This window comes from Falco naumanni, chromosome 5 (genome assembly GCF_017639655.2).
Source record: "Falco naumanni isolate bFalNau1 chromosome 5, bFalNau1.pat, whole genome shotgun sequence".
Lineage (NCBI taxonomy): Eukaryota > Metazoa > Chordata > Aves > Falconiformes > Falconidae > Falco > Falco naumanni.
In genome coordinates this window covers 81,322,069-81,349,222 of record NC_054058.1, presented here as the reverse complement: position 1 = coordinate 81,349,222, position 27,154 = coordinate 81,322,069, and the positions used below count along the sequence as shown (strand labels likewise).

The window sequence follows — 27,154 nt, the reverse complement described above, 5'->3', positions numbered from 1 at the left end:
AGCTATGGCTCTTAGATCACAACAGATTTCTTTGGGTTTTGTTAGAAAAAAAAACCTGATTGCAGTGTGTGTTTGTGTATTGTTCAAGGAAGAGCAATACTTGAGCCTTTTTTCTGTGTTAGGAAGCAGAAATCCTCACGAACAGCTGCTGATAGTCAGAGGTGCTCAGCTGAGAAAAGGATGATGAGAGGTCATCATCTGTGCAGATACCTGCTGGTGGCAGGCAAATTTTCATACCTTTGGGTTCAATCTAAAGACAGGTCTAATTGTATAATCGAATAAATTAAAGGCATATTTCGTGTTCTTAGGACTTTCTTCATGCTCGTTTAACTGTGTCGTTAGGGCATGGTCAGACAACTGCAGCAGGAGCTTGCTGATGCACTTAAAAAGCAATCTATGTCAGAAGCTTCACTTGAAGTAACTACACGCTACCGCAGTGACCTGGAGGAAGACAAGCTCCGCTTGCAAAAGGAGTTGGAAAAGGTTAAAACTGAGGTACATAATGTCTGTAACTAGATGAATAAATCTGAGTGTATCTGTTGAAAGTAGGAGTGAATGTTGTCCTAAAACCCTAGAAAAAAATTCAACAGAACAGATTTAATGATGTGTGAATGAATTTCACTGTTTTACAAATGTGTCCAACTCTTTGACACGAGGATGCTGTGCCCTTACTTGGGCAAAGGTTTGTATTTGCTAAGGTGCTTTGCAAAAGAAAATGATACGTCTCTAGTTTATTGCATTTGGTTTGGCCAAGCATGTTGTCTGATTTTGGAAAAAAATACAAATACTGTACTGCTGCATTGGTGCTTTTTTATGGGGTCACTGCTCCTTCCCTGCCCCTGCCCCCCCACCACAGAACCTGTCAATTCAAATGCTTTTGTAACTTACTGTGCATATATATGCATTTCCCTCCACCTCCCTCTTCTTTGGCCCTGCTCTCATTTGCCACGTTTAAGCAGGTTTCTTGCAAGTGAATTGTAAGCTAATTTCGGGCACGGGGGGGCGCCACGTTTTTAAATTTTCTTATGAAAACTGAAGTATAGAGGCCTTGGAGTTCTGAAAACAGATAATCTTAAATCTCCTTATGAGGCAGTTGTGAAGTCACTTCAGGAGAAGAATGAACTTTTTAATCCACACTTTCAGTGGAGGAGCAAACATGTGGATACAAAGAGTGTCCCAAGTCACTGACAGGGTACGAGGGGCAGTGTCGGTGCTCGGAACCGTGCTGCAGGAAATCAGCGGAGGGATGGGAGAGGCCAGTGTAAAAGATGGTGAAGTAACACAGCTTGTGTTTATTTGCTCGGAGAAGTGAAGGTCTGAATGTACTTGAAAGGATTACAGCTCTTTGGGTAGAGGGTATGTGCAGATATATGCAGGACTTGAATTCTTCAGCAGCAGTTGATTCCTTTGACTCCTCTCTTCAAAAGCTCATCTGACTACTGTGGATTCTTACTGTGAGTTTACAGTTGCGGGAGTTGGAAGAACAGCATCTTCAGTCTGAGCATTGTGTTCATGACTTGAAAGCTGCCTTGGATAATAAGGAAAGAGAAGTAACAGCTTCTTCCCAGAAACTGCAGGAGCTCCTGAAGGCATCTTCTGGGACTAATACTACTATAAAACAACTGCAAGAAGACGTGCAACGGTAAGAGAATAACACAGTGAAGCAAGGTGTCTGCCGCTTTCTGGGATTGTGTGGAGGGAACAGGATAGTGTTGTTGCATCACAGCAAGTTAATACACAATTTTGAAGGATGCTTTTGTTTTAGATGATGTTATTTCACACTGTTCTTTCAGAATTGGTGCTAGGGTGGATTTCCCTAATAAGACCTGTATTTCTTTTTAAGCCTTGAAATTGAAAATGCCAGATTGGAAGCCACAGTCCAGCAACAGAGCGATAGGATTGAAGCACTTCAGAGAGATCTGCAAGCTTTTGCCTCGGTAAGCTGGTCATAAACTTCCCTCTTTGTGAGCTCCTGAGCCCAGTTGCTTATTTCTGTGGGAAAGCATTAAGATGAGGTTTTCCTGGAGAACCTAGGGGAGCTCAGTCCCTGTGTTCTATCGATTATAGGCTGCTTGAACCGTTCCCTAGCTTTCTGGGTTTGAGTTTTCCCATGCTACTATAGCAAGTCCTCTTTAACGCTCTGAAAGGTAAGGAGTTGCCACTAATATGCTGGTGTAACTACTGTCTGCTTTAGACCCGTCTTGACATTAGATGCTGCTTCAGACACTTGTTGCAAAGTGTAGCATTAAAAGTATTTATCAAGTTAAATCTTGGAAATACCACAGGGGATATTGATGCTGGAGGCCTGACGGGCATCATCAGATGGAAACAAAAATTATACTCCTCGGAGCTTTTGCTGCTCAGCATTGCATTTCCCTTGCCTACTTGATGTGTGTCTGTTTTTGTGAAACAGTGAAGAGGTGTGCCAGTGGTGTCATTTGCATAAGTCAGTGCAAGCCTTGGAATTTCCCACTCTCTCTACTACACAGTGGTTAATTTTAGCTCAGAGAAGATGCTTTCACCTGTAGCCTGTATGAAGCAAATTCTTTTTGTATTGTAACCGGTGACCTAGGGTTCCTGTTACACCTGTAGTTGTTAATTAGTGCTGAAGAGATTTTGAAAACAACTACATGTGAAAGCTGAATTTTGTGATACACTGATACTGACAAAAGAAGAGGAAAGGCAGTCACGGTGCTGGTCCTTCCCCTTTGGTTATTGGGGTACGGTTTTCAAATGTACTGTGGGTGGAGAAAGCTACTCCTGCCTGTTTTCATTGACGATCCTTTGCGTACCACATGGCGTTCTCTCTTCCCGAAGCAAAGAGCAGAGGTGATGATTGCTGACACTTTTACAGTGGTATCAAACTAAAGCCATTCTGATCGTTGGTGCTGGGTGTAAAGACTCTAAGAATGAAGAGGTGTATGTAATATTGGGGGGTTTTTGGTCATGAGGTGTAAACTTCAGTCTGGAAAGTCATAGCGTGTCTTCTTGCTTCTGTAGGTCCATAACCACCTGGAAGACTTGATAACTAGCTTACGGACAACACAGGCAGCTGCAGAGGGCCACCACCATCAAGAGGTACGTGAGTGGCTTCTATGAGTGTTTCAGTTTTTGAAATTGTGCAGGTAATTGAAAAGATCAGGTGGGCTGTGTAGGCACAGTGCACCTCACAATACCCTTCTGGTTTTAGGGCAAGGCACCCTCGAGGGAAAAGACTGTAAATTTCCTCATTCCCTTCCTGCTGTGTTTTGTATCTGTGTCGTGGTGTGCGAGACAGTTGTGTTTGTCAGCATAATTCATCTGATGAATTCCCTCCCCCATCCTACCAGGGGGAGCGAGCAAATGGCTGTGTGGTGCTGAGCTGCTCACTGGAGTTAAACCAAATGGCAGATAATGGATAGGATGGATGTTGTGGGTGGGGGGAGACCTATGGCTGAACGTTGAGAGAGAAGACCGGCATTGGGAGATCCGTATTATCTTTGCAGCTTTGTCAGAGCTTACCTTTGAGACAGTGTTTGCTTCTGTTGTAAGACCCAGCGTTTCACCTACTCTGTAAGGACACTTGAGAAAGTTATACACCCTAAGGATTTTTTTAATCTAAGCCTTTGTGCTAAGGTCTTCATGACTTTCTGTAGATTAGTAGACATCTTTTTTTTTTTTTCTTTCCTTAGAGTGCCACTAAAAGCATGTAGTCAACTTGCATTCTTTATATTTGAAGTGAATCAGCAAGTTCTGTTTCACTCAAATGCATCTGTTGGATAAATCTTTGTCCCTTTGGGTAGAAGCATTAATAGCATTTGAAATTTGAATTGATTTGAAAATGTTTTCTTGCTTTCAGGAGATGTACAGCTGTTATAGAAGCTGTGAGGGTAGGGTATTTTCTGTGGTGAGCACTAGAGGAATTATTGGATTATAAAGTATGTATCATTATGAAATCCAGAGGACCTTTTCAGGAAAGCTATAGGGTGATTTTGTGTGTGTGTGTGCGCGCATGTCATCTTATCCTCTAAAGTTGTAACCTCATCTTGTCACTTCTAGAGTATTCCTTCTTCCCACCAGCTCCAGCTGCTGTTCTTGGTTATGTTTCCTACATAACATGTTTTACACTCCGCATCAACCTTAACTGTAGGTCTTGGATGGGGAGAGGAGAGCTTAGGCCTGTTTCTGTGTAAGTTACTGCATTCTCCTGCACTCTGGTCTTTCCTGGCCACCTTACTTTTTCTTTTGGCACTGTTGCTTTCACAGACACAGAAGCAGAACATGCTGGCTCTGACGTCGAAGGACTTGCACAGCATGTGGGAGGAGCACTTGAAGTCAAGATTCCACCTTGAAGAGCGCGTTGCTCAGCTTGACAAGGAAAAGGCTGAACTGTTGGGACAGGTGAGCCCAGAAAATTCTCCAGGCACCGAGCCAATACCCAGGAGAACCACATGCACATTTTGGTCAAGTTCTTACATACTCACTGTCATCCCTGCCATTCAGGCTTCAAGGACCTTATTGTTTAGGGGTCATGGAGGAAGCAAATAAAAGCTAGATAGGTATCTTTGTGTAAGTTCTGGAGTGGTTCTGTTGGGAAGAGTTCCCGGTGTGGTTTGCTATCAGTTGAGCACATCGAGCAAGGCCACAGTTCCCAGTTCCTCCTTGGATTTCATGTGGTCATCTTCTGACCCCTTGGTTTCTGGGTACGTTTAAAAAGCTTGCTGTTTCCAATGCATGTATGGAGGAGCTGCTGTATATTTTCAGCGTAGCGGGAGCTTAAAAGCCTTGCAGAAAAACGTACTGAAGGAATTCTGGGTAAATAAACTAGTTCTTGGGAAACAAGCAGTGGCTGCCAGTTTCCAAGGGGCAGCCTTCCCCTTTTCTGCCTTTCTGTAGAGGAAAAATGGAAGTACAAAGTCAAAACAGCTGGCAGCTCTCCTCTGGTGTGGCTGAGAAAACACCAAAAGGAGGAACAGCATGTGAATAAATAAATACCCACACAGAAGAGATGGAGGTAATGGCAGAGGGGAATAAAATGTTGAAGAACACCAAAAGATCAGATTCTTCCACAAACCCCTGCCTACTGGTTGGTGGAAGATCCCATGAAAGCTTTAGATGGATCGATGTTCTCCCAAGAAGTGCATACCTACATAATCCCTGCTATGAGCAGAGGCAGTGCCAAAAGTGTTCTCCAGCATCTTTTCCACCTTTTTTGTCCGGAAGAGGATGGCCTTAGCTTCAGTGACGGCATCTGCTTCTGTAGTTAGATATTGGTTTGTTTGATGTGAAACCTGAAGTGATTGAATATTCTCAGGAATTCTGTCCCATGCCATTCTCTGGAGCTTGGCTAACAGATAGAGACGTCCTGCAGCTTCTCTGTGGAGAACACTAGATGCACAGACTGTATGTAGATATTTTTCCTATGCTCTGCGTGTATGATACATATTTCTTTTCTCTTTTGAAAGTGTGAGAGTGAAAGAAAGAAAGTGAAGAAGCTGGTAGAGTTGAAACGCCCAGTTGAACTACGTCTGAATGAAGAAATGAAAAGAAACCTCGATCTGCAGAAAGACTGTAAGAGGTATGGCTTTTTAGTATGGTGAAGAGGTATCCCTAAGTAGAAGTCATGCTTTATTGAGCTGTAATGTAGAAACAGGCGTACCTAACTGTGAGCAGCATCATGTTAGTTCTTGCAAGGTGCTTCTGTACATCAGCCCCTAGTTTTCAATAGCTGCCAAAACAACTGCAGATGCAGGTTGCCCTGCAGTTCTCCTGGGGAAAAGGGAGTCTTTCATTCCTCTTTTCAGGTGAAATTTGGACTCTCCGAGTGTATGTGGCACAGGAATACTGGTTATTCTCAGTAATTCCTGGTGTGTCAAGCACATTAAAGATGAAGCAAGCTCTGTCTGTGCTGTTTACATGAGAGTATGTGGAAAAAGCCCAGTTTTGTTCCTTTGCTTCATTGTTTTCGTGACTAATTTGCTGTACAGGTTGAAGAGGCTGTTGAGCAAAGCTACAAAGAAACTAAGGGTCTATGAGGAGAGAGGGGGACTGTCCCAGCTTAATTTGCAGGGAGAGATGAAGAACACATCTTCTGAAATGGTCAATGAAGTTGGCAGATTAAGAACAAAGGTGAGCTTTGCTTTCTTTAGGTTATTTTGGTGGTGGTGGTTTTTCTTTCGGAACCTTTGTTCTTTCTTTATACTTCTTTTCATATTGTTGATTTTGATTATTTTTTTTCCTTGGCTGTATTTTGGAATTGAGTGTTTTCTGATGTTCCTTCTACTGTCACAGTAGCAGATGACTGTAATACTGATGTAGTTATTAGGGGTAAAGATGAAAGTGTTCCATGCACAGCAGTATCTGTGAGGGCACATCAAGGGTAGGCTGTCCTGCAGAGGAAGGGCAAACCGAGAGTCACGGCAAGGCTGGCAGGGTCTGTGACCACACAGGCCGGGGATCAGTCCCACAGGCCCTCACCAAGAAGAGCAGAAGAGTTCTGGGGACAGTTCTGGGGACAGTAAGCAGAGTCTGCCCAGAGTGCAGGTCACCAGGCCAGTCCATAGGGATGGGCAGGTCTGCGGTCCTACTGGGACGTCACGTCCATGGGTGAGGGTCAGGGCTGAGAGCCGTGAAGGCCCAGCACACGCCTGGCTGCAGCTTGAGGCTGTGGCAGCATCGTCTGGCTCTGACGGATGAGTTCCCTCTCGGAAGAGAGAGGAGTAACGCCACCATAACTCGGAACGACTGCATGAAGTTGGCTTTGCCCAAGATCACCCCCAGAAGCCTGCCTTAGGCACCAGTTGAGCAGGAGGCAGTTGGGGTTTTGCTTTTCTGAATGGTGTCTTTGCTTCCCAAGGCATTATGCCATGTGAGGTGATGCAGAAAAAATTGCTTACTAGTAGCTGCCTCAGTCCATCTTTCCCTGGTCATGGAGACCCAGAAGTGCTTATGAGGTTGCTCTGGCTGTTTGGTAGCATGTAACCTTTTATCTGCTTCTCTGCTCATTACTGAGGTTTGTTGCTAGAGCAGCTGTATTTCAAAGTTGTTTTCATTTTTAGAACATATTACTGTAGAATGAGTCAACTGCCTTTACAGTGGCTCTTTTTTAGTTCACAGGTTAGCAGCATATTTGTGTTCCTGTTGGAAGAGTTATTTTGAATGACAGGGCATGGAATTACGTTTGGGCCTTTTTAAATAAGTGTAAAGTTTCTACTTACGTTAGAGACTCTTTCAAGTGTTTACTATGCTGGTTTCCTCCACTTTTTTAAAAATAAAAGATGGGATATCATGTTTTATGGTTAATAGGTATAAACAATGTATGTTTCTGGAGGGGGAAAGAAGGGGATAGAGCTGTAGTTGACCATTGGGAACTATGGGAAGTCTGATATTTCCTGGAAATCTTTTGAAAACAAACTGCAGCTTTGGCCTAAAGAGACTGCATTCTACCACCACCGCTGTAAAAGCTGTGGTCTGAACCACTATTTCCAGATCTGTTAGCGTAATGGAAGAAAAGGGTACCCATTTCTTGTCTTGTCAGTTCTGTAATGAAGCTTTGACTGTGTGACAGCATGTAAAAATTCCTCTGAAGCATGATACATGTGGTTTTTTTTTCTTGATGAAACCAGAATGTGGCTGTGATGTAACCGGGTATGGGTGTGTTTAATTTCCCATGATCATATGAACATCTCACAGATTAATAGCCCTAGTCCTTTTCAACCTAGCCCTATGGGTGTAATGCCGCTAGTTTGGTACCTCTTGGTCTGTGACCCACTGCAGAACTGATAAAGGGTGGGAACGTGAGGAATACTGTCAGAAATTCTGTGAAAGCTGTTCTTGTTTTAAAAGAAGAGCCTGGTTTCACTTTTGTTTTAATACTGAATCAGCAGATGATAAATGCAGTCATGTTGGCCAACTCCTTTACCAGTTTTCACAGAATTGACTAATTTTAGATCCCTCTGAGTTCCCTTTTTTTCCCCCTCTTCTGTCTACAGGTTGATGAACTTTCCCAGCAGCTGGAGATAGAGTCTAAAAAATGCATGCAGCTAGAAGCACAAAATCACGATTTGCAAGAGGAGCTGTCTACCATGCGTGGGAACCATGAAAAACTGGAAAAGAGCAAAAGCCAGCTGAAAGAAGAGGTGGCTAATCTCAAACACCATGTGGAGACTAACATGGTGGATCGCAGCTATTTAGAACAATACAAAAAAGAGGTGGAAGAACGAGCTGAACAAGAAATAAGACAAAAACTGCAAGAAGTCAATCTGTTTTTGCAGGTAAGTTAATTTCTTATGTGTGTCTGTTATATACTTTTGTTTTGGTTGTCATTTGTAGGGGTGGGGTTTTTTTTGGTGCCTGATTCCATGTGTTACGTTATACTTCTGTTTTTCCTGAAGGGCAGTGGGAGAAGGGGATATGGTTGGGCAAGATGCTTTCATGTGTGTGCAATGTGCCTGCAGGCCCTGAATCAAAAGCTTGCCCAAGGTAGATTTTCATTTTGCAGTTCTTGGAGGGGTATCACTGTCCACGGGTCTTGTACTCATTGTTTATCCTTGAATGGGTATTGCAACTTAGAGTTGTCGCAGCCAGACATACACATCTTCCTTAGTCATTGTACAGGGGACAATGCTCAGAAAAGAAGTCACCAAAGTTGCAGGGTGGGGGGTGAGGGTGAGGCAGACTCATAATTTCTTTGAGGAATGCTATGCCCTGTCCTACAGAGGTAGCGTTCTTTCATCAGTAGCTTGGATGAATAATAGTGCTAAGGTGGGGGTTCTTTCCGAATGAAAAGAATTATTTAATGTGGTAGTTCCAGGGTTCTGCCTTGGTTACTGATGGTAGTGAGGAGGCCCAGTTGCCTCGCTGAGTAAAGCTGGGCCCTTGAAACTGGGTACATGCAGTTGACTGGCGAGGAGAGTTCTCTTTTTCTTTGCGGTGGTTGAAAGTACGTATCTACTTCAGACGCAGGCAGCTTCCCAGGACAGATTAGAACAAATCAGAGCCAGTCATCATGCTTCACTGAGAAACCAGCTGAAACACAGAATTCGAGACCTCGAACGTGAACTGGACAGGATAAAAAATACCCAACAAGACAGTATTTTTCAAAAAGAATCCACACAGGCAGAAGTGGAAAAATACAAAGACCTGTATCTGGAGGAAGTAAAAAACAGAAGATGCCTAGCAAATAAACTGGAAAGGTAAGTCCATGCTTTTTTGGGGTGGTAGTAAGATACTACTATTTTCCTCAAGCAGTTTTCTTCATTAAATACCCTTTCTACATCTGGTCAGCATTATGCACAAGATAGCATATTTGTGATGAAAGTACCTTAAGGCTCCCCCCTGTTCATTGGAACTATCTTCATTTCTCTTCAGTGTTCCAGCAGTAACACCACCAATCATGGGCGTTAATAGGATATTTTTGAAGTTGATTTTGTTTTAACAGGCAGCCTTTTTGCCAGTCTCTAATCTCCTCTTCTTATTCTAAGTATGGCAGAAAAGATAAATTTCATGTCCTCTACTGTTTGAATAAGGATAGGCCCTTCAGAGAACAGCGTTTGATGCTGTGAAGCGACAACAAAAATCTTTTGGCTTCCATTTTAGCAGCATGCCTTAGGTTTAAGCTTTCTTTAGGAAAGGAAGGGTAGCCCAGAGTTCTTACGCAGGTGATGTACCTTTCAGGAAAAGCTATGTAAACACACGGTGTGCACAGACTGCTTTGAGGCCTGAATGCTGAGAAGTCCAAAGTATTGGTTAACTCTTGCTGCTTCTTGCAGGTGGTGTGACTACTTAGAAATAGGCTCTCAAAAAAAACTCAGATCAAATTATGGGGATTTTTTTAGACCCTCTTAATCCTTTCCACTTTCAGAAGTCAAATAATAGTCAAAGACCTGGAGGGTAACTTTGCGGAAATGTTACTACCAAGGATAATTCTTTGTGTGCTTCTGAACATTTCAGAGCTAATGAGAGACTAGCAGAAGCCAACGCTAAGCTCCTTCAGGCGCGCCATAGAAGCAAACCTTTAATTGCAAGTAGCGTTGTCACTGGAGGTCTGGCTGCAAGTCCAGTTCTGTATTCAACTGAACTGGGACATATTGGCAACAATCTGGCACTGAACAGAAGTCTAAGTCTTGGAGGAAGCTTCCTAAGCCCAGCCGTGAATACGTTAGCATCAAGAAACAGAGTTGAAGCCTACGTGGCTAAGGTAAGCGTCTTTAAATACTGTTCTCAACTAGTGTTGAAGCGTATCTGTAAGCAAGGTTGTGCTTTTCAGTCTAAACTTAGAATCCATTTATAGTTCCAAACCATATGCTCTCATATGCCAGAACAAATTGCTCATCATCAAAACAGTACACAACTAGGTGGTAGAACTGAAGACTTTTGGTCATCAGGGTTGTACAAATTTCCAAAAGTGCTCAAAGACCAAAAAATACTGAGATCTAAATGATGAACTGTGTACAGCATTCTTTTACAAGAGGAACTGTGATAAAGAATACTGTGGCATAGGAAGCTCCCAGATAGCTCTTCAGTAAAATTTTATGTGGCTGTCCCACCCCTGGCAGTGCTCAAGGCCAGGCTGGATGGGGCTTTGAGCAACCCTGTCTAGCAACCCATGGCAGGGGGTTGGAACTGGATGATCTTGAAGGTCCCTTCCAACCCAGCCCATTCTATGGATGACCTGTTATTAAAACAGCTAACTTTATGATGAGTGCAAAATCCCATCAGACATCTGTGTTTGAGACACCTTTTCCTTCTTCACTGATCTTCGTTTTAGCAGTTTCTTCACCAGAACTTGTTTTAGTACAATACCAACAAAGGGATGCTTCAAAAATAGGATGATATGAACAGGATCACGTAACTTCTCACTTGAGTGTGGGATGTATGCTATGTATAGGAGGCATTTGTTTTTGTAGGTCCTGCTATGTGGTGTTATATGTAACTGCTCCTCAGGAAGTCTTCAGAGCTTTCTAATTTTGTACAAAAGCTGCAACCTCTGCAATACCTCTGGTCAAAGTATGCCCTGTAATTAGCAGTCAGCATGATCGCACATCCCTCACAGAATGGTAAACATGATATCATGAGACTTGGAAACCAGATGCCAGTAGTTGTAATCAGTTTCCCACCTAGCGTAGGACTGAGGCATGGACAAGCCTATTCAGTCAGTGTTCTGTCCCTCACATATTCTGTCGTTGAACAAATGTGAGGAGTATTTGTTCACTTTTAAGTCTTACCTCGGTTCAGTGGTCCCACCTACAGCGGAAAGAAACCATTTCACTAAGATGTCTGCATACTGCACCTGGTTTAAGAAAAAGAATAAAAACCCAAACAACAAAACAAAAATAGGCAAAGCAGTGTGTAGGTAATGCATAGCAGTGGCAGTTAAGAGATGGACTTTTCTATATCATTGTGAATGTGTTTTTGTGTCAGAGGGGTGGCCATAACACTACATAAAGAACATGGGAGGCAATTAGTACAGTACCATCTGCAGGGATTATGCAGCATACAAGCAGTAGAAAGGAGGCAAGATTCAGGGATCCACTGCAAAACTGAAATAAGGAGAAAGCCAGGACAAGGGAACAAGAGGGACAGGCAGCAGGGAGCAAGTGAGGGCAGGGAAAAACGTCAGAGAGATGGGAGCGAGATGTTACAAGGAGAAAAAGGCAAAGAAAGAAACCATCCCACTTCTAGGAAAAAAGCTGTCCTAGTTTAAAAGAAAAGGGTTTAACAGTTGTGGTTTCTTTTTTTGAAAAAGAAACGGGAAAAAAAGAATAACCTCCCTGTGGACTAAATCCAGCTGCACATCTTTTTGTGATATTTCTTCCTGTGATCACCAGTTAGGGAACAACTGAGACTAATTGTAATGGCACTGCTTGTAGCCTCAAGTCACCTGATGTTCGATGTATTCAGGGAAGTCTTAAAACCTGATCTTCTCTTGAGTCCTTCAGAAAAAAGAAACTTGAGTTCTCAGAGGTGCAGTAGTTGCTAGAGGACGTGCATCTAAGTGAGTATTTCACTTAGAACTGCTGGCTTAATTTTTCTCAGTTGGGTGCAGTATGCCATGTGTGTAACGTGCATCTGAAAGAAGGGGATTGAATTGGAACATAAGACTTTTAAGTCAAGAAGTAACAAAAGGGAAAAACTGCACATATCCCTCTGCATACAATAATGGGTGGCAAATCTCAGTCAGTTTCCAAATTCAAAATTACCAGATGCACAGTCTGTGCTGTCATTTCCACAGGAGTCCCATGCCATTCAGGAGGCAAGCTGGAGCATGAGGGAGGAGTTCAGAGATTCTAGTTTTAGTCTATTTTGAAATGCTTTGCTGCTTGTGCTGCTTAGTATTCTGTCTGTTCACCAGACTGTTTCAAGACAGAAGAATTTCGCTGACTCTAAGCCTTTTCTTCAATTCACTGTTTACTTCAATTATGCCTCAGGTTTGTTTTCCCAGTAACCTGGTTCCCTTCTACAGAATTTGCCTTGCCTTTAAATTCAGGATGCACAGTGCTGCCTTGGCTGGAGATGACAAATGCTTCTGCCACTAAAGCTCGTAATGACAGGGAGTTAAGAAGCTTAAATTGCAGTGTGCCTCAGGTAGTCCTTTTGCCCTTTTTTTTTTTAGTCAAAGCTCTCTTCAGATTTGGCGTTCCTTGTAGTAGCTTCCTCAAGGTGAGAAAGGTTATTGGAAGTAGAGAACATGCAAGCCATTCTTAAGAGGAAGATGTTGATGTAAATTTTGTTTGTGCGGAAGCTTTGAGAGAGCTTCAGGGGCAAAGAGGTGAAAATAGTCCACACTGCTGTTATTCAAAATGATGGTATTTATTCCCATATCCGCTGCAGCTGTTGGAAAAAACACTGGTAAACGATGCTGACAGGAGGAAGAAGTGCTCCACTAGCAAATGGACACGGTTTCTTCTTTAGACTTAACTAAGGCATTTGGTGTTTAAAGGCTTGAAAGATTGCACCGTTTTCCTAAACATGAGGCGTGAATATCAGTGATTACACATAGAGCCTTACATGTTGAAGATGGTCATGTCGCAAGTTCAGCAAAAAATGAGCATGTTATTCTTAAAAAAAGCATAAAGAAATGTATTCCATTACAGTATAGCCCCTTCCCCTTCATCAAATATATATGCTACAGAAATGAGTAACCCTGAAGTGGAAGTGCAAAAGGATCTTTAAAAATACAAAAAAGTTCATATCGGCACAAGTTTATTAACCAGTAGAATCCCAATCACATGCAAATGTCTTTGGGGTTTTTTGGTGGTTTTTATTTTTATTAGAACTCCAGTAGTGTGGAATAAATTACAAGTACTTGACAAGTTCTGTGCATGTAATTAGACAGTGACTGTAGCAACGAGCAATTCATTATGTTCTGGAAGGTGGTTGACTGAAACTTGTTCCGTTTCATAGTAGGACTTGTGTCGTAAGAAGGATGTACGTGCGTGTTGCCTCTCCTTTACAGGAATAAAGAGATCTTTGATGGGGTCTTTTTGTCTTTTTATGATTTGATGTACTGATTCCCAAACTGCTGATGAATTGGCATGTCACCATCCAGAACTAAATTGAATCAAGATGATGAAACACAAGTACGAGGCACTGTTAGTGGTCTGTAATTTCAGACCTGCTGCCTTAGTCCATAGACTAAGGCAAGGAGTGTCTCCTGCAAGCGCTGCAAGGAGATTTTGGGGCTGGAGTCCTGTTGTTAGGTTTAACAAATGTCAAGCTTAAATCCTAACAGTTGTGCCAAAGGCTGGTGAAAATTAACGTGGGTGTCTTGATAGAAAAGGATAGTGAACTCTGCAACCAGGGTGAATCAGTGGATAAATGAAACCAGGTTTGCTACGTAATGTAGGAAGGGAAATGTCTGCTTCCTACTTAATCCTTCAATTTCTGTTCCATTTCTGATTTGGTTTTCTGCACTCTTGTAGCAGTCTTTATTGTTAGCTTTTTTACTTGCTTCATTTACATGTAGGCCATGTTCTTGTTTCTCACTGAAGACCTGTGAACTTAAGGCCGTTTTTCTTTCTTCTTCAGCTCCTTAATCAAAAATCTGTCCGTCTCTCTCTTCTCTGCAGCCAGATACATGGCAAGGTTTGTAGCCAGCATTGTTTAATGTTGGGTGGTATTTTATACTGGAAATGTTGTCTATTTATGCTGTTAGGTTTTGATTACAACTTACTGATGTATTCACATTTTCCTAACACTGCACATATTTTTGAACTTTAGTTTGTCCAAGTGAAAGAATGACTGTTGCAGAGTACTTTCCTGCTTTATGTATTTGTAGTGTTACGGCTTCTGTGGTAGTTAACCATCTGAAAGATGATAATCTATGGATTTAATCTGTTAGCGTGGAACTTCTTTGAACTATAGGAGTAGGCTGGTTTACCCTCCTTGCCAGTTCTCATATTCAAAAATTCTCGGTGGTCACAGCAGTTGTCTGGAGTACCAGTACTGTTCTGAAGTTGAGTTCCTAGACTCTGAGCGTCATCTCATGGAGGCTTACCGGATCCAGCTCACTTTGTGCTGAAGCAGCCTGTGTGGATAAGTAGTAAGTCACCACCACTTTCTGAAAAAGAACTGTTGAGAAGGTGACTGCTGCAAATGAACACCTGGTGTGTTAACTGCCTGCCTGAAGAGATGTGTGGTGAGGTGAGAGGTACCTGCTCAGGAGGTTTGGGATACTCAGCTGTGATGCCTTTCCCAGGGGTGTGGGGGGAAGGAGAACAGTGGAGGCAAGTTAAGGTCTGCAGAGGTGTGTTTTGCCTGGCTCTTCATTCATTCCCTTTTCAGAAATCAGTGTATTGGCTTTATTTCCACCTATTTCTCTTCCCTCAGACATGGGTGAGAATCACAAAGACATTGATGGAATGAATAAGAGGAAAACAAGATCTTTTTCTTCTCTTGATCGATTCATACATCTTGCAGAGGGTCCTGTGGACCTTCTAGTCATTGTGAAGACTCCAGAAACCAGGGAAAGTGGTTTCTTCTAACACCTCAACTACTACTTCTTTGCTTGGGATTGGTCCTGGGTTTGGGTCTTATTTTGGTCTAGGCATTAGTTTACCTGCTTTTTTCTGTTACCTGTGTCTCATCTCAGGTGTTAGGGGGTCCTTTCTCCCCAGGATTTTGCTTCTGCTTGTACCTGCTCGAAAACAATTAGAGATCTGGGGGGGTCCTTTTCCATTGTTCATGAAGCTCTGTTGGCACAGAGTATTTCAATGAAGTATCACAGGGTGGTGCTTCTCCTGGAGGAGCTGGTGAATTTGGTCACAGCTGTCCCTGTGTTCCTGGAGAGAGGAGCCCTTCCCTCCGCTTTGCTGGTTTACAGCCCCGCTTCTTTGACCCTTGCAGTTACTGCCTGTTACTGCTTCTCTTGTGAGGGTAAGCAGAGCAGTTTCCTTCCTGAGGCTCTTGCTCTCTCTGTCCTGTTGAGTACATTGTACAGTGTTTCCATTCTTCTTGTTGTCATGTTGCTAGGTGGGTCTGCTCATTTCATAAAATAAATGCTTCTTCCCCCAGGAATTCAGTACTAAAATCAGAGAATCACAGAATGGGTGAGGGTGGAAGGAGCCTCTAGAGATCATCTAGTCCAACCTCACCCCTGCTCGAAGCAGGGCCAGCCGTAGCAGGTTTCTCACTGTTCTGTCCAGCCAGGTTTTATACATTTCCAAGGATGGACACTCCACAACCTTTTCTGGGCAACTTGTTCCAGTGTTTGTCCATGCTTACAATTTTTTTTTTTAAAAAAGTATAAAAATCCTTATGTTAAAATATCCTCTATTTGGATTTGTGCCTGTTCCTCTTGTTCTTTTGCTTGGCACCACTGAGAAGAGTCTGGCTCCATCATCTTTACTCTCCCCACCAGGTATTTATACACATCGATAAGGTCCCCCTGAGCTTTCCTGTACTCCAGTAAAGAAACAGTTGCAGCTCTCAGCCTCTCCATATAGCTCACAAGGTCCAAGCCCTGCAGCGTTTTCATGGCCATCATAGGCCTGGAAGCTGTATGATACCTATTTTGAAATTCGCTTCTGTGTGTCACAAATTTGATGGAAAAAATGTAGGAATAAAAAGTATCATCAAATGTAAACAGCAGCATATAGCGCTTGGACTATTGACTCTTAAAGAGATGCGATTCCTTCTTGTGAAGGCTTCTGAAGGCAGAATCATAAGTGAGAATAACTTAATTGGTAACAGTACCGACTTTCTAGGGGAGAAAAGGCATAAGTGCTCCTTTCTAGTGATCCAGGCTGATTCCAGCTACATAACAAATCCCACAGCACTTGCTGCGTAGAAGCTGTAGCTGTGGTTATCTTTTCTTAGTACAAAGTTTGCAAGAAAAAATTGTGTGCGCTTTTGTATTTTTATAAATGTGTGTCATGGTATTTGCAATTACAATAAAGAAAAATTTTGGCGTGGTCTGTAGGAGCTCTTTCAATTTCCCATCTTAAAGTGGAGAAAAGAAGAATATTGGCACACGCTTTTTTCTATACAAACGGTATATGTCAATCCTGCAGCAGCTGCTGTTGCGCCTCTTCTCTTTATGAAGTTGCAGGAGCCAGGCTCAGCTGGCTGATTTGTCCCCGGGGATGGCATTTGTCCATATCTCGGCATCTAGCTGACATTCTGTTCATGTGTTTGATGCTAAACTGTAGCCATACCTTCATTGTAATAACTGCGCTAGGCTTTCTTGCTTTCTTCCTGTGTATTTTTTTAACTGCCCAGTTATAAGCCAGCTGGTGAGTTACAGATTGTTTTGTGCTACAGTTAACGTTGCTGAGCAATGAGGCGGCTGCAGCCTGCCTGACCAAAAGGTTCTCTTTAGTAAAAATCAAACCCCAAACCAAGATGTCTCTGTTTGGAATGATATTTTTAGGTTTTATCTCATTATGTGTGGGTTTTAAGAATGTTTTAGAAGTTTAATATTAGAAAAATGTAACTGTTAAAATATTAACTGTATTTTCTGTATAATTCTAGGTACGGCAGGAACTAGATGAAAAAATCACTAAAGAACTTGAACAAGGTAATGTGTCATTATGTTAGTTTTTAAGGAAAGAGTGTTCCTAACTCTTGAACATAATGGCTTGAAAGCTGTCAAGTTCCTGTGCTAAGCATAGGGGTTTTTTCTGCTAGCTTTCCAGTTTAGACTTGAACGTGAAAAATTCCCGCTTACCGAAACATTGTGTAGAATGTTATGCAGTTGCCTGAAAAAAACAAGTGCAAAGAAAACTAACCCATTTCCTCTACACAGGTGGCTTAAGCTGAAGTCACCTTTTGCTAGAGTGAATCCTTGAGCACAAACATCAAACATAAAAGAAGCCCTGAGATTAGATTTTTATAGACTTCAGCCATCACTGCTTCTTCCAAGTGCATCAGTTGCATTCCGCACTAAATCAGACCACACACGTTCTCTGCTGCTGGGTCTGGATTTTTGCTGTTTCTTATTCATTGCTTGTATTTGTAGCTTATGTGTTGCAGTCTTTTTTGAATAAGCAAGAAAAACATAATCAGTGATAAAAGATACCTTTTCTTGAGGAAAAGATCATTTAGGAGCACTTAGGCCAAACGTAAGTTGAATGCTTTTAACACATAGCATAAAACATGCTCTATAATATGAGGCCAGGTGTCCAAAGAGGAATTCCACCTATTTCATGGTAGTTGCTCCTCCGGAGTCACTGCTTTGCTTTGCAGTGACTGGTGCTATTTCAAAGCAGGTAGCCCTTGAGAGAATTTCCTTCTGTTCCTGCAAGCTTTTAATAATACAGAGAGTGTTTAGCTGTAGCTTCACAGCTCTTTGCATGTGTCCAAATGGACACAAAGCCATCGCGTTTCATCCATGTGCATTTTGGACATAATTGTGCATCTGCTAGGTGTCATAGAGTGCGTTTGGTTTCAGGACCTTGTCTGAAAAATGTGGCTGGAGAAGGATAGTAAAGGTGGGTTTGCTTTCATTGAGTATGTGTTTTTGTGGAGGAAAGAGGGTTTTGCCAGGGTGAGTTACAAAGACATGCCTCAAAGAAAGTGCCAGGCTGGGAGACTTGTCCTGGCCTGACTGCATTGCACAGATGTTTGCATTTTCACAGGTGGATTCTTTTTAAGTGTGTCACAGAGAATGCAGAAGCTGGTTTTTAGGAGTAGAGTTCCAATAAATCACTGCTTTGAACATTTAACGAAAACAGATACTTGAGGTTCAAGAGGGGGCTCAATTTAGCACCGGTGTAAGCAGGAGTCATTTGTGGATTCCCTGAAGATGTTCAATGTGTAGCCTATAGAATTTCTTTCACTGGCTCTAGAAATGCTGTTGACTGGTAAGTAAATGTGGAAAAAGATTGTTTCTTCCTTTGTGCCTAGCCCTTTGATTGTTACGTTCCCTTGGAAGTTTTTAAATCTCTTTCTGGACTGTAGTCTCTCCAGTTATCCATAATGTTTTTATAGTGACTGATTTGGCCCTGTCTAGTGTAAAAGCAACACTGGAATCTCGTCTCTCTTCTCCCTAGCCACTGCTGAACTTGAAACTGGATCTGCTGGAGCTTCTCCCATGGTATCTACTGATGGATCTTCAAGAAATATCCATGTTGACCAGGATCCCCTTTGCAGGGCGATACAGGAGTACCGTGATGTTTTAACCAAAAATTACCTGATTTGAACAGAATGCTGGGAAAAAGTTCTGGAAATCATTTTGTTTACATAGTGCATCCATAGTTTCTCATCCCACAGTTCAGATGTGAAAATACGTTTAGTGCAATCTGAATATAAATTCTAAGTCTATTAAATGGATGTCAAGCACATCGCACTTGCCTGTTGGTTTATTGATGCGTAGTTGTTTTATTTTGCACTCACCATAAGAAGCATACGTATTTTTTTCTGACTAGCAGAATGACTCATCTTGATTCCTGAGCTTGAAAGAATTGTCAAAATGTTTCTTATTAAGGTAGATGTGTTATTTTTCTCCGCTGATGTTCTGTGTTTTAACAAAAACGTTCCCTTTGTTCTGCTTGATCCTTTCACCCTATGTGTTTTTAATGTTTCAAGTGTTATTTTAATGCTTAGGACGTCATTTGATATGATTTGAGCCTGCTGCTTCAGTCCAGATGCTGTAAATATTTCTGTGGATAAAGTGAAATCTTTACGTTTCATGCTGGAGAACAGAGCACTTTACATTGCTGTCACTTTATGCGCCTTAGGTTTAAAATTACTGTGAGTGTATAGTAGTGCCAAGAATGTTATGTGGCGGTTTTGGTGTGTTTGTTTTGTATCACAGAGTGGGTGAGGTTGGAAAGGACCTCTGGAGGTCACCTGTTCTAGCTCCCCTGCTCAAGGAAGACCACCTAGAGCTGGTTGCCCAAGAGCGTGCTGGCTTTTATCTCCCAGGATGGAGCCTCCACGGCCTCGTGGGCAGCCTGTGCTAGTGCTCCGTCACCCTAATAGTAAAGAAACATTTCCTGATGTTCAGCCTCAACCCTCCGTGTTTCAGTTTGTGCCCGTTGCCTCTCACAGTATTCGTGTTGAGGTTTGTATCAAAAATCGCTGCAGCTGTAGACATTCACAGTTACTACATCAGCAGCTGTAGGGCACCTGAAACACTTAATGCGGGGGAAAAATGAATGTTAATATATTAATTTGCAGTCTCCTCAGTACTTTCCAAAACCTGTATGATAGGATAGCCAATCTTTTTGTTGCAGCTAGCAGCTGATGGTATGGTGGCTGTAGCCCAGATGTTAGCCAGTGTTCTGGGACATTTGTGTCAATAAAAGCAGCAGTTTTACTTATTTCAGGGAGTTAGCTGTTGTTACTAAAGATCTGCGTTGTCGTTTCCTGTCCACAGAACTTAGTAGTGATCAGAAGATGATAGAGCAAAGTCCCAGTTCTGGAAAAGGAAGAATGGTTGTCGCCAGATGAATTAAGACTGGAAAAATTTGGGGGTTTTACTCACTAATTCAAGGACTTGAGTTAACAGGCAGTGAGGAAAGCAATGAATGTTGCTGTGACACTGTTCCTTTTTATATGAGTACATATTTGTGAAGTTAATATACTGTATTTAATTCCAGATATTCTGTTTCAACTTGAAATTTAATAAACTCTGTCATCTAGTATATGTCTTTGTTTTATAGTTCCCCTTCTTGACATGACTTTCTACCCCTTTCCCTAACCGTACAGCTCTCCCGAGCTCTCCTCTGCTCGCTTCAGCTCTGTTCACAGCTGCACCTTCAGCCTGTCCTGGAGGCCAGGTGAAAGGCCAGCACGTGTGTATGTCCTTTTCCACAATTGTTAAGACCACGGACTGGAGTTGTGGTATTGCTAATGATCAGTTCCCAGATTCTTCCTGTATTTTAGAGCAATCCTTCCTGTGGTTTGGGCAGAAGGTAGCAGGTGAGCTTCTGGTGGCCATGAAACGCTGGGAAATCCCACAGATTTTGATCCCAGGGGGAGCCAGCCAATGTGTAGCTGCAAAGGCAAAAGGTGTAACAAAATTTCTCCAGCCTGCACCAGAGTGGTCAAAGAGAAGTTCAGCTTTTGGTACTTTCTAGTGTCCCTCCACAGAGGAAGCAGGGACAGAACACCTTGACATTCACTTTGTGTTGTCATGGTGATGAACTCAGACACGACCTGTGCTCAAGTTTCTTAACCTGCCCTCTGCTGCCAGTTGTTAGTGAGAGGGGAAAGCTCTTGGCTGGTGGAGCAGCAGAACAGAAATTCAGTGTTGGCATCTGCCGTAACAGGCATTGATCGCAGTTATGATGAGGGTGAGGGGAGTAAAGAGAAGTCCAGGCAATGCCTTCACTTGAAAGTCCATCTCCAGTGTCACTGTGGGGACACCCCTGATGAAGCAGGAGAGGGCATGGCACTTAAGGGAGGCTCCTGAGGCCTGGAAGATGGGGAACGTCTGTCCCATCTTCAAGAAGGGCAAGACAGAGAAGCTGGGGAACTACAGCCTTATCCTGCTGCCTGGGAAGGTGATGGAGCACATACTCTGGAAGCCGTTTCCAAAGATGTTAGGGACAAGAAGTTGGTAGGGAGGAGTCAGCATGGGTTTGCAAAGGGTGAAATCGTGCCACACTAATCTGGTACCTTTCTAGCGATGTGTGAGTAACTGAGTGGACAGAGGAAGAGCAGTGCGTGTTGCTGACCTTGACTTCAGCAAGGCTTTCTCTGGCTTGTGCCTTAACAGTCAAGTTCAGGTTTTGGAGCTTCCTGATCTCTTTCCAAAGAAGAAAGCAAGTGTGTTTCTTGATTTCTTTGCTAAGATACATTAGAAACCCTTTTGGGTCAGGTACTACAGTGTGGATCTCTCTAGCAGCCTACAGGATTTGGCAAGCCCCTTCCTCAGGGTCCTTAATTTGGGTTCCTGCCCACCCTTGGGCCTCTCTGCTCCCCTGAGCTGGTGCAGATGGGCCTCTGAAGAGCTGGCAGCTCCTGTGATGGGCCTGGGTGCAGCTGGAGCAGGGTATTATTCCAGTGTCCCACCCCACCTGCACCCTGTCTCTTTTGTGGGGGGCAAGCAGAAGAGCTTTTATCACGTAATCCAATACTTGACTCCTCGGTGCCTCACCGCCTTCCAGCATGCATATGGGTCAGATTTCTCACCAGTGTCACTTGTACCCATTATTTACCCATAAAACCCCAAGAAATTGGCAAAACAACCTTTGGCTGGTGTTGACTTACACTCTTAATGGCTGTCCCAATCTCTCCTCATACCAGCGTCCGGTAACTTAACATTGCTGTTGGCTAACTGATTTCTTTTAACTTCTAAAACGGATTAACATCACTGAATGCTTAAAGAAATAGCAGTGTGAAAGACAACTTCTTAATCTGCTTATAATTATAATGTCTTTGCATGCCTTTTCCTAGTACAGCTAGTTTGAGAAGACTATGGGAATCACCATCACACCACACTGCTTCTACACGACAGCCAGAAGCACAAGGTGCAGGTGCTGGGAGGTATCAGGATACCTAGAAAAGGTCCCTAAGACAAGGGGTTGACAACCAGTTTTTCAACTTTTAATACACCATCAGTTTGATTCATGCCTCCTCTCACCCCCTGGTTACATATTGCCAGTAGCAGATGGTGTTGACTGTTTGCACCTGCAAATCGAGTTGATAATTATATTTCTTGACACTGTCAACCTTGAATATGCAAATTGCTTTTCATTGATAGTACCACCTTTCCCTAAGTATAAGCGCTACTTTAGCTGAGGTTACTGTAATAGATGATCATTCTACTACCTATTAACTATGATGAATTATTAATGATTAATTATTACTATTATTTTTTCTATTATATCACTATAAATTTAATCACTAAAAATGATTAATTAATTACTATAAGCACAACAAGGATGGTGACTGTTAGGAAGACAAGCAGCACAGTCCATGTCTTATTCAGCATAATCTGGACCACACACTTGCTGGGCCTTATGAGCACAGCTGTGTATCGCAAACAACAAGGACAGTATTTTTTATCTTCTCTTGCCAATTCTGTTCTAATTGTAGAAACCGAGTACAAATTCTGCTCCCACCTCACAGGCCCATCCCCAGACATCTACAGCAATGCCTTCACGTAGAATGGAGCTCTAGGCACCTTTATAAACAAACAAACAAACAAGGAAGCTTGCTTCACTTCTATGAACACTCATGGCATCTACACGAATATTACTGCCAGTCACCTTCTTGCTGGTGAAGTGCCAATTGCCACAGCCGCAGAGAAAGCTCACTTTTAATCTCCGGTTGTATTATCAAAATCCCGTGCATAAAACTGCGTTCCCTGTTGCAAGAATGAATAGGCAGTTATTACCCAGCTCAAATGCTCCTCTTCAATGGCTTTTCATGAAACAGCATCGTGCTTACGGATTTCTGGAGCATCAAGGCAAAAATAACCCAGTACAAAGCTAACAGTCCTTTCACAGCAGCTAGAAATTATTTACCAAGGAATCCTAAATCACACAGGCCTGTTCCAGCTCCCTTTTCCACATAAATCTTCAGAGCAATCTAATCAACAATGTGTCTTTGTATTTACTGTTAATAAACCCTTCATTGGTTTATGCTGTCCTCTAATTTTTGAGAGCTGCAGGGCTGCTTCCCAGAAATACACCAATATCTCAGAGAAGCTGGGATTTAAAACCTGGTTTGTTCCTTGGCATCCACAATGGCGCTGAGCTTTCTTCCATCAAAAAAAGGACATACTTGGGGGATTTTTTTACTCACCTATTTTGGGGCAAGGAAGAAATGACTTTGAACATGGGCTGAATTTAATCTTCCTTGTATAAATGACTGGCTGTATTACATTCCAACTTTATCCCTGAAACAAAAACCTGCACCTGCATTTTGCCATCTGTCATACGAGGGGCCCAAGTCACTGTGAGAAAAATCAGCTTTCATTTGGACATGGAAGACAAGATGTGTAGATGTTATGGGCATACAGACAGTAGCAAACAGAAAAGAAGTGCGGGGGAAAAATGATGGATCACTGGCTTTTGCAACTTATCTAAACTTCCTTCTGTCTAGATTATCTTCACTGATAAAGCCTTTCTTGGTGCTGTATTAGAACCTTTGTCATCCTAGAAGTTTCTCACTTTAATAAGTTACCATGGCTCAGGTGGTGCATGGAAGAGTGCAGGGAAACTTCAGTGCTTTCATAAATAATGCTCAGCTGCTTAAAGGCCCAAGATGACAAAGGGCATTGCTCTGGGTACATCTCTGTGTTGAAGCACGGCATTAGCAGTAGGGCAGCCTGGCAATTCCCTTTCAGCTATGAGCAATTCTGCCGGCACATGCACTTTGCAGAAAAGCAAAGAAAAGGAAAACTGCTGACATACACAATGTGATTGCAGAGCATCATACCCATCTTAACAACAACAACAACAACAAAAAAAAACCCAAACAAAAAGTAAAAGCTCCCAGGTTGAAGTTTGTCTTTCTTACTCCTTTCTACACTGACTGGACTTCTAAAAAATGGTGCAATCAGAAGTTAGAGAATAAAACTCAAAATTACTTAATGGATATTATAAACTACGCAAGATATTAACCTCTAGATAAAACAGGAAGCTGACCCCTTCACCCATGTAACAATCATCACTTACATTATAACAATAGCTAACACTACCAAATATTTGAATTCTGATCCATTTCTCATCAGAGACGCTTTCCACTCAGATCCTGACAATTTTAACTGAATGCAAGCTGATGACTTTTCAAGGACGCAGTCTTGAAAATCAGAAGCACAAGTCCAGTGAGCAATGCTTCCCCATTACAGTTACACAAAAGAATCAAGCCTGCCTTTTCAAAGGCCTCTTTGCACTTCCTAGACATAAGCTGCACTTACGTCTGACTCTTGTATCCAGGATGAATTAGAACAAGCAGTAGAAGAAACATGGCAAAACCCAAGGCCATTTCCGCTCAGCATTGATGAGCATGCACTTTCGTGCATTTTGCACTTGCAGTTTAATCATGGAAATCATTCTGCACACTCCTACTGCTAATGACCCAATTGTTAGGAGAAAGGTGGGCCCCAGTCCTATTGACTGTTTACATCTTAATGTGCCCTGTTTTTGAAATCTACTTCCAAACTAACTGAGGTTCTATTGTGTTATATTTCCTCCGCAGCATCACACACTTTCAATCAGCATCAGCTCTTCAGCCATAATCGCTTCCTGCCCTGGCTTCTGTTCAAGCACTGCAACTTGCTGCAGAACAGAACTCCCACACACCTGGTCTGTGTGTGTGAAATGGTATAGATGAAGTGGTATTTAGGTGGCAGTTGGCAAGAACTGGTTTTATTCATTGGAAATGCTATGAACCGAGTTTGAAATGGTTGTAAATAGGTTTTCACTGTTGCATGTTTTTTCCTGGTCTTCTGCAGGCACGTTGCTTTAAATACGGTTTTGACAGTCTGTCCCCTGTATCTGAGGGCACCACATCACCTGCACGTTCCATCAGTGCAAATACTGCAGATTCTCACCATACACCACCTGCAACTGTGGCCACTTCACAGAAACGTCACAGCATTCATCTGCACACAGGTAAGTTTCCATCTGCATCATAAGCAGAGATGAAGCCTGAAATTGTACAAGTGAGAATTGCCAAAGATTTAAGAGCAAAAGTCCAAAGCAAGAACGAAAACTTTAAAATAACATTTTATGATAGGAAGCTTCCATATGAAATTCTAGTGCCTAAAATATTTCTTGGTAGAGAATGTTTTCTCACATTTCTCAGTATTTCTTGTAATATGAATGACATGCGCAACAATTGTATATGTGTTAGAGAAAACTTCCCTATAATGAGCACTGCTCTAAAACCTAACTTTGTTCACATTCAACAGGTTTGTGGGGTTTTTTTTTGGTTTGGTTTTTTTTTTTTTTTTTTTTGTGGATTTCACTACTTCATATCCAGCTTCTTTCATTTCTCCACCTGCATAATCTCCACTTGTTTCTATGCAGAGCACCGTAATCACTGCTGGAAAAATTGGCACTAAAGATAAATCTAAAGTACAAAACAAAAAGATGATGGGGGGACAACCATTAAAGCTGTTTTCGTGGACAAAACCAGCGTGTGCACATGCCCTTGTGCTCCCTTGAGTAATGAACACCTTGTATCAAAAAGTGCAAATAGCAGACAAGGAGTTCAGCACCGAGTAAAATTTCTTGGCATTCGGCAGCACCGTGACTGATGTAAGGCTGAACAGCAGCAGCACGTTGTTCCACGCAAGTTCCAGAGTTCCTGGAACGTTCTGGAAGGCTCCAGGAAGGAAGGTATTACCGCCTGGATGAGGTCAGGCCCTTAGTGCTAGCAAGTAATTCTTGGCAAAAGTCTGAATGCTATTGTGTTTTCAGCTTTGATTTCCACCTTTGTCGGTGAAGCTTTTATTTTCTTCAGGGAAAACATTGCTACTGGAAGAAATGTCAGCATTTCTGCCGTAACTAAAAACTACTGTAAAAAAAAAAAAAAAAGGGCCCAGAAAAGGACCCTAAGACAGAATATAGCACACGGGAAGAGGCTGTTAGAACAGGACTTCCAGGACAAATGCCTGGCTCTTTACCACCTTCTGTCATGTTTTTAACCTAAGCCTGGTCCAAGTTTTCCCTCCCTCACCTCAAGGCTTGGTCCATACAGATAGCACCTTCTGGCACATCTAGGTTTGGCGGTTTGTCTGTGCATACCCGCTATATGAAGGATGTCTTACTATTTAAGCAACAGGGAAGCTAAGACTGATTGACATGACGCAGCTTTACTGGATCTTTACTGCGACTGAAGAACTCTCTTCCACTGAAAATAAAAATAATCCACAGACTTATTTGTGATTCTAATCAAGGAACTGCAGTTTCCCCAGCTAGAAAGCAGAAATAAGAACACAATTAGTAAAAATTAGTAGAGTTGCATACACCAGTGCCAAAATGCACCACAGACCAAATATAATCAGCAAGCACAAACCATCTTGATGTTTCACTGGCATGACTCACATTCATAGATTCCAAGTCTCTTCAAATGAGGCATCTACCTTCTTCAGAAGTGCCTTCATGGTGGTTGTCATTTAATTCTTAAAGGAACAACAGCTCATGGCTTGGTATTTGTCACATTAACTGTGGAATAATTTAATTCTTTCTTAACAATGCACAGAGAACACAACCCTGGTATTTAGGAATTTTTCTGTATAAATCTGCAGAATAAAATTCTTAGTAGGGCACAGATTCCTGCAGGAGAGACTGAGAGGTGCAATTATGTTACTACAGGTACAAAGGACCTACTCAAGGTACATTTGCTATGAAATGAGAACAGCAGTGGCCATGAGAAATCGTACAAACCATCTGTACTTTATCTTCAGCTCCAGCACAGAGCGTTTAATGTGTTGCTCAGCTGCTTTACTTATATTGAATTGGATCCATTGAATACAATGGATTGAAGAATAAACACTCCAGGAACTAAGGATGACAGCTGATTGCAAAGGTTGAGTCGTACAGAAATTCTCCACTGTTGGAATAAGTCCTCAAAATAGAATCCATGTTCTTTCAATCCCATAACCTGCCTATAGGCCATGCAGTATTTTAAGAACTTTGATTCCAAATATGTGGACATGGAGGTACTTCAGATGGACTGCAATTAGGGATGTTGCCCTTGAACCACAGAAGATGGCTCCTGCATTGCTTCATGCACAACAAACGAATTTAATCTCTTTATAAGCCAACTCAGT

The 27,154-nt window shown here is 42.3% G+C and overlaps 1 protein-coding gene across 5 annotated transcripts in view; it reads left to right on the top strand.

Annotated features, from left to right (window-relative positions):
* The window catches only part of LOC121088623 (ankyrin repeat domain-containing protein 26-like), a 59,235-nt gene extending 39,169 nt beyond the window's left edge, over positions 1-20,066 (top strand). For 4 of the 5 annotated variants that reach the window (XM_040594995.1, XM_040594994.1, XM_040594993.1 and 1 more), the window contains 13 exons: positions 343-495; positions 1,467-1,642; positions 1,844-1,937; positions 3,001-3,078; positions 4,246-4,380; positions 5,445-5,557; positions 5,967-6,108; positions 7,971-8,252; positions 8,938-9,173; positions 9,931-10,177; positions 14,008-14,064; positions 16,951-16,996; positions 18,471-20,066. In XM_040594995.1, the coding sequence (XP_040450929.1) occupies positions 343-495; positions 1,467-1,642; positions 1,844-1,937; positions 3,001-3,078; positions 4,246-4,380; positions 5,445-5,557; positions 5,967-6,108; positions 7,971-8,252; positions 8,938-9,173; positions 9,931-10,177; positions 14,008-14,064; positions 16,951-16,996; positions 18,471-18,619 (1,908 nt within the window). In that variant the 3' untranslated portion in view covers positions 18,620-20,066. The remainder of the gene's footprint in view (positions 1-342; positions 496-1,466; positions 1,643-1,843; positions 1,938-3,000; positions 3,079-4,245; positions 4,381-5,444; positions 5,558-5,966; positions 6,109-7,970; positions 8,253-8,937; positions 9,174-9,930; positions 10,178-14,007; positions 14,065-16,950; positions 16,997-18,470) is intronic. The other variant, XM_040594996.1, reaches the window with a different exon arrangement.
* The last annotated feature ends 7,088 nt before the right edge of the window (positions 20,067-27,154 follow it).